Here is a 7500-nt window from a genome sequence, read left to right as displayed (position 1 = left end):
TATGAATAGATTCTTAAAAAGTTATTATCAGAGGTGCGTCTTAGCCTAACTTAGATTTCATATAATTTTAGTGATGATCTAGGATTATTTTGAAGGATTACATGAGTTACTCCTATTACTAAAGGAGATTATATTTGCGGACGTCACCTGTGCACATGAAAAAAGTTATTTTAATGTAATTCTTTTGGTGTAAATATTCTTAGTGCATCAGTGACTCTATTGCCATGGCGGAGGTATGCGCTCTCGGACTACTTTTTGTTACTACTGTTACTACTGCTTCTGCTACTAATACCAAAAATAGTAGGAGGAGTATTGATGACGATGATGATAGTAACAGTGATAAGAAGTAAATAGTGAGGATGATAATAATGGTAATAATAGTAATAAAGATAATGGTAACAATAATGATGAAAACAATGGTAATGGTGATTTTAGTAATGTACATGTTTACATATATAATAATGTTAGTAACAATGATGATGATAGTGGTAATAAGTGAAATAATAATGATCATAGTAATTATGATAATAATGATAATGATAATAAAATAATGATAATAAGGATAAATAACAATGATGATAGTAATAATAATGGGAATAAAACAACATTAGCTATGACATCATAACCATTAACATCATCATTTTCACTACGATCACAATAAAATTATCCTCATCATTGTTATCTCCATTAGACCATTATCCACTCCACTGCAATGAACACCAGCCTATAACATCGCTAATGAAGAAAATGTTAATACTCACAATCCTGTATGGCTCCAGTTGTTGTAGTTGAGTGGCACTGTGCCATAGGTTCTGGAGGGCCACAGGAACGCGCCGTTGATGTCTTTCGTGCCAGCTGTCCAGATCCAGGCCAAGTTATCTGTAGAAAGGAGAATTGCTTAATAAATTGATTATGTAGAAGATAAGGATATTAAAGGAAGAAAATTGTTATAAGGGGATTTTTTTTTTTTTTTTTTTTTTTTTTTTTTTTAAGATAACGTATGTTGGAGAAATTATGAGGTTTTCTGTAAAAGAGAAAATTGATAATAGAAGATGGTAAGGATATTAAAAGAAGAAAATTGTAATAGAAGGATTTATTAAAGATAACGTATGTTAGAGAAATGATCAAGTTATCTATAAAAGGGAGAATTGAGTAATGAATGAATTGATAATGTAGATGGTTAGGATATTAAAAGAACATTGTTATAATTTTTTTTTTTTTTTTTTTTTTTTTTTTTTTTTTTAAAGATGACATATGAATTTTATGATAAAAGATTTTTTTTAAGACAACATATGTTAGAGATATTATGAGGTTATCTGAAGAAGGTCCAATTGAGTAATAGATTGATAATGTAGATGGTAAGGATATTAAAAGAAGAAGAAATTAATGTAGAAAATGGTAAGGATATTAAAGGAAGAAAAATTTAATGTGGAAAATGGTAAGGATACTAAAAGAAGAAGAATTTAATGTAGAAAATGGTAAGGATATTAAAGGAAGAAGGAATTTAATGTAGAAAATGGTAAGGATATTAAAGGAAGAAGAATTTAATGTAGAAAATGGTAAGGATATTAAAGGAAGAAGTAATTAATGTAGAAAATGGTAAGGATATTAAAGGAAGAAGAATTTAATGTAGAAAATGGTAAGGATATTAAAGGAAGAAGAAGTTAATGTAGAAAATGGTAAGGATATTAAAGGAAGAAGGATTTAATGTAGAAAATGGTAAGGATATTAAAGGATGAAGAATTTAATGTAGAAAATGGTAAGGATATTAAAAGAAGAAGGAATTTAATGTAGAAAATGGTAAGGATATTAAAGGAAGAAGAATTTAATATAGAAAATGGTAAGGATATTAAAAGAAGAAGAATTTAATGTAGAAAATGGTAAGGATATTAAAGGAAGAAGAATTTAATGTAGAAAATGGTAAGGATATTAAAGGAAGAAGAATTTAATGTAGAAAATGGTAAGGATATTAAAAGAAGAAGAATTTAATGTAGAAAATGGTAAGGATATTAAAAGAAGAATAATTTAATGTAGAAAATGGTAAGGATATTAAAAGAAGAGGAAATTAATGTAGAAAATGGTAAGGATATTAAAAGAAGAAGAAATTAATGTAGAAAATGGTAAGGATGTTAAAAGAACAAGAAATTAATGTAGAAAATGGTAAGGATATTAAAAGAATAATAATTTAATGTAGAAAATGGTAAGGATATTAAAAGAAGGATTTAATGTAGAAAATGGTAAGGATATTAAAGGAAGAAGAAATTTAATGTAGAAAATGGTAAGGATGTTAAAAGAAGAAGAAATTTAATGTAGAAAATGGTAAGGATATTAAAAGAAGAAGAATTTTAATGTAGAAAATGGTAAGGATATTAAAGGAAGAAGGAATTAATGTAGAAAATGGTAAGGATATTAAAGGAAGAAGGAATTTAATGTAGAAAATGGTAAGGATATTAAAGGAAGAAGAATTTAATGTAGAAAATGGTAAGGATATTAAAGGAATAATAATTTAATGTAGAAAATGGTAAGGATATTAAAAGAATAATTTAATGTAGAAAATGGTAAGGATATTAAGAGAAGAAGAAATTAATGTAGAAAATGGTAAGGATATTAAAAGAAGAAGAATTTAATGTAGAAAATGGTAAGGATGTTAAAAGAATAAGAATTTAATGTAGAAAATGGTAAGGATATTAAAAGAAGAAGGAATTAATGTAGAAAATGGTAAGGATATTAAAAGAAGAAGAAATTTAATGTAGAAAATGGTAAGGATATTAAAAGAAGAAGAATTTAATGTAGAAAATGGTAAGGATATTAAAAGAAGAAGAAATTTAATGTAGAAAATGGTAAGGATATTAAAAGAAGAAGGAATTTAATGTAGAAAATGGTAAGGATATTAAAGGAAGAAGAATTTAATGTAGAAAATGGTAAGGATATTAAAGGAAGAAGAAATTAATGTAGAAAATGGTAAGGATATTAAAGGAACAAGAATTTAATGTAGAAAATGGTAAGGATATTAAAGGAAGAAGAATTTAATGTAGAAAATGGTAAGGATATTAAAAGAAGAAGAAATTTAATGTAGAAAATGGTAAGGATATTAAAGGAAGAAGAATTTAATGTAGAAAATGGTAAGGATATTAAAAGAAGAAGGAATTTAATGTAGAAAATGGTAAGGATATTAAAAGAAGAAGGAATTTAATGTAGAAAATGGTAAGGATATTAAAGGAAGAAGGAATTTAATGTAGAAAATGGTAAGGATATTAAAAGAAGAGGAATTTAATGTAGAAAATGGTAAGGATATTAAAGGAAGAAGAAATTAATGTAGAAAATGGTAAGGATATTAAAAGAAGGAGAATTTAATGTAGAAAATGGTAAGGATATTAAAAGAAGAAGAAATTTCATGTAGAAAATGGTAAGGATATTAAAGGAAGAAGAAATTAATGTAGAAAATGGTAAGGATATTAAAAGAAGGAGAATTTAATGTAGAAAATGGTAAGGATATTAAAAGAAGAAGAATTTAATGTAGAAAATGGTAAGGATATTAAAAGAAGAAGAATTTAATGTAGAAAATGGTGAGGATATTAAAAGAAGAAGAATTTAATGTAGAAAATGGTAAGGATGTTAAAAGAAGAAGAATTTAATGTAGAAAATGGTAAGGATGTTAAAAGAAGAAGAATTTAATGTAGAAAATGGTAAGGATATTAAAAGAAGAAGGAATTAATGTAGAAAATGGTAAGGATGTTAAAAGAAGAAGAATTTAATGTAGAAAATGGTAAGGATGTTAAAAGAAGAATAATTTAATGTAGAAAATGGTAAGGATGTTAAAGGAAGAAGAAATTTAATGTAGAAAATGGTAAGGATATTAAAAGATGAAGAATTTGATGTAGAAAATGGTAAGGATATTAAAGGAAGAAGAAATTTAATGTAGAAAATGGTAAGGATATTAAAGGAAGAAGAATTTAATGTAGAAAATGGTAAGGATATTAAAAGAAGAAGAAATTTAATGTAGAAAATGGTAAGGATGTTAAAGGAAGAAGAAATTTAATGTAGAAAATGGTAAGAATATTAAAGGAAGAAGAATTTAATGTAGAAAATGGTAAGGATATTAAAGGAAGAAGAATTTAATGTAGAAAATGGTAAGGATATTAAAGGAAGAAGAATTTAATGTAGAAAATGGTAAGGATATTAAAAGAAGAAGAATTTAATGTAGAAAATGGCAAGGATATTAAAAGAAGAAGAATTTAATGTAGAAAATGGTAAGGATATTAAAGGAAGAAGAAATTTAATGTAGAAAATGGTAAGGATGTTAAAAGAAGAAGAATTTAATGTAGAAAATGGTAAGGATATTAAAAGAAGAAGGAATTAATGTAGAAAATGGTAAGGATGTTAAAAGAAGAAGAATTTAATGTAGAAAATGGTAAGGATGTTAAAAGAAGAATAATTTAATGTAGAAAATGGTAAGGATGTTAAAGGAAGAAGAAATTTAATGTAGAAAATGGTAAGAATATTAAAGGAAGAAGAATTTAATGTAGAAAATGGTAAGGATATTAAAGGAAGAAGAATTTAATGTAGAAAATGGTAAGGATATTAAAGGAAGAAGAATTTAATGTAGAAAATGGTAAGGATATTAAAAGAAGAAGAATTTAATGTAGAAAATGGCAAGGATATTAAAAGAAGAAGAATTTAATGTAGAAAATGGTAAGGATATTAAAGGAAGAAGAATTTAATGTAGAAAATGGTAAGGATATTAAAGGAAGAAGAAATTTAATGTAGAAAATGGTAAGGATGTTAAAAGAAGAGGAAATTAATGTAGGAAATGGTAAGGATATTAAAAGAAGAAGAATTTAATGTAGAAAATGGTAAGGATGTTAAAAGAAGAGGAAATTAGAAAATGGTAAGGATATTAAAAGTTGAAGAAATTTATTGTAGAAAATGGTAAGGATATTAAAGGAATAATAATTTAATGTAGAAAATGGTAAGGATATTAAAAGAAGAAGAAATTTAATGTAGAAAATGGTAAGGATATTAAAGGAAGAAGAATTTAATGTAGAAAATGGTAAGGATATTAAAAGAAGAAGGAATTAATGTAGAAAATGGTAAGGATATTAAAAGAAGAATAATTTAATGTAGAAAATGGTAAGGATATTAAAGGAAGAAGAATTTAATGTAGAAAATGGTAAGGATATTAAAGGAAGAAGAAATTTAATGTAGAAAATGGTAAGGATATTAAAGGAAGAAGAATTTAATGTAGAAAATGGTAAGGATATTAAAAGAAGAAGAATTTAATGTAGAAAATGGTAAGGATATTAAAGGAATAATAATTTAATGTAGAAAATGGTAAGGATATTAAAGGAAGAAGAATTTAATGTAGAAAATGGTAAGGATATTAAAGGAAGAAGAAATTTAATGTAGAAAATGGTAAGGATATTAAAGGAATAATAATTTAATGTAGAAAATGGTAAGGATATTAAAAGAAGAAGAAATTTAATGTAGAAAATGGTAAGGATATTAAAGGAAGAAGAATTTAATGTAGAAAATGGTAAGGATATTAAAAGAAGAAGGAATTAATGTAGAAAATGGTAAGGATATTAAAAGAAGAAGAATTTAATGTAGAAAATGGTAAGGATATTAAAAGAAGAAGGAATTTAATGTAGAAAATGGTAAGGATATTAAAGGAAGAGGAATTTAATGTAGAAAATGGTAAGGATATTAAAGGAAGAAGAATTTAATGTAGAAAATGGTAAGGATATTAAAAGAAGAAGAATTTAATGTAGAAAATGGTAAGGATATTAAAAGAAGAAGAATTTAATGTAGAAAATGGTAAGGATATTAAAAGAAGAAGAATTTAATGTAGAAAATGGTAAGGATATTAAAGGAAGAAGAAATTTAATGTAGAAAATGGTAAGGATATTAAAAGAAGAAGAATTTAATGTAGAAAATGGTAAGGATATTAAAGGAAGAAGAAATTTAATGTAGAAAATGGTAAGGATATTAAAAGAAGAAGAAGAAGAAGAAGAAGAAAGAAAATAAGGATATTAAAAGAAGAAGAAGAAGAATAAGAATAAGAAGAAGAAAAAGAAGAAAAAAAACTCACGGCCTCCGACGATCTGCGACAGAAGCTGATCCTCCTGCGGCGTCTCAATGCTGACGCCGTCCCATCCGGGTCCGAGGCTGGTGCAGTAGAGGATGGCATCGCCCTGCGTGTAGTTCTTGAAGCCGTCGTGGCACCAGGAGAAGTGGTAGCGGCTGCCGAGGGCCTGGTGGTCCACCTGGGGGGGGGGAGGGGGAGGTGGTGAGTGAGAGGGTGGGAGTGGTGGAAGGGACTTGGTATACATTCCTATGTCATCTTATATATATATATATATATATATATATATATATATATATATATATATATATATATATATATATATATATATATATATATATATATATATATATATATATATATATATATATATATATATATATATATATATATATATATATATATAATGACGCACACACGATGTCTTCATAAAAATATAACGTAACCGCACGCAATACCCTGGTCACGCCCTAGAGCCCGAAGGCGTCCCCTGAACACAACAGACTGAGCCCACTCACCACGCCCGGAGAGCAGATCGGGTACTGCGACGCGAGGGCGGGCGCGGGCCTGACGGGGAAGGGCCCAGCGGGTCTCCCGACGGGTCCCAGCCCGGGTCGGCCTCCGGGTCTTCCTCCAGGTCTGACGGGCAGGTTGACCGGCGGGCGTCCGGCGGTCGGGAAGATGATGGGGCCGCCCGACCCGAAGCTGCCCGACCCGAAGCCGCCCGACCCGTACGAGGCCGCCGCCGCCGACCCGCCCAAGCCGGAGGAGCTCCCGAAGGCGCCCACGCCCACGGGCCTTCCGAAGCCCACGCCCGCGGAGCTGCCGAAGCCGTTGGAGACTCCCAAGGCGCCCACAGAGCTTCCGAAGCCGCCCGCAGAAGCAGAGCTGAAGCTGGCAGCGCCCACGGACCCGCCGTACTGGGCCCTCGCCGTCGCCGCCACCGCCAGGAGCACAAGCACGGGCTTCATCTGCAAAGGGAAGCACGCTCGGTTAGCCTTTTAAACGTTCCTCATGCGACGGGGAAGCATAAACACTTCAGCTTTCCAAACGTTTTTTTCATGTTCTTTCTAAACGTTTTTTTTCAATCTTTTTCGTTGAATCTCCCAGTAGATCTCCATGGATACACTCCTTGTAGATTGCAGCGGATTCTCCCTTTTTAATACTGCTGGTAGATCACCGTAGATTATCACGTTTACACTACTGGTAGATTACGGGAAGTCTTTCATGTTTGTGTTGTTGGTAGATTACAACAGATTTCCATGTATAGTGGTAGAGTAGATTCCCATGTGAATGTTTACACTATTGGTAGATCACAGTAGATTCCCATGTATAAACTAGTAGTAGATTATTGTAAATTCCCATGTATGATTACTATAGAATTTGAAGTTTATACAAATGGTAGATCTCAGTAGATT

At 30.1% G+C, this 7500-nt stretch overlaps 1 protein-coding gene across 1 annotated transcript in view; it reads right to left on the bottom strand.

The window, feature by feature from the left end:
- LOC113815309 (uncharacterized) overlaps nt 1-7073 on the bottom strand; it is an 8202-nt gene extending 1129 nt beyond the window's left edge. The window contains exons 1-3 of the mRNA XM_070121222.1: nt 6601-7073; nt 6089-6263; nt 762-879 (exon numbers count right to left, since the gene is read on the bottom strand). Coding sequence (XP_069977323.1) covers nt 762-879; nt 6089-6263; nt 6601-7053 — 746 coding nt within the window. The 5' untranslated portion in view covers nt 7054-7073. The remainder of the gene's footprint in view (nt 1-761; nt 880-6088; nt 6264-6600) is intronic.
- Nucleotides 7074-7500: the final 427 nt, after the last annotated feature.

This window comes from Penaeus vannamei, chromosome 4 (assembly GCF_042767895.1).
Source record: "Penaeus vannamei isolate JL-2024 chromosome 4, ASM4276789v1, whole genome shotgun sequence".
NCBI classification, from domain to species: domain Eukaryota; kingdom Metazoa; phylum Arthropoda; class Malacostraca; order Decapoda; family Penaeidae; genus Penaeus; species Penaeus vannamei.
Note: the sequence above shows the minus strand (reverse complement) of the source record. Positions and strands in the feature narration are given on the sequence as shown.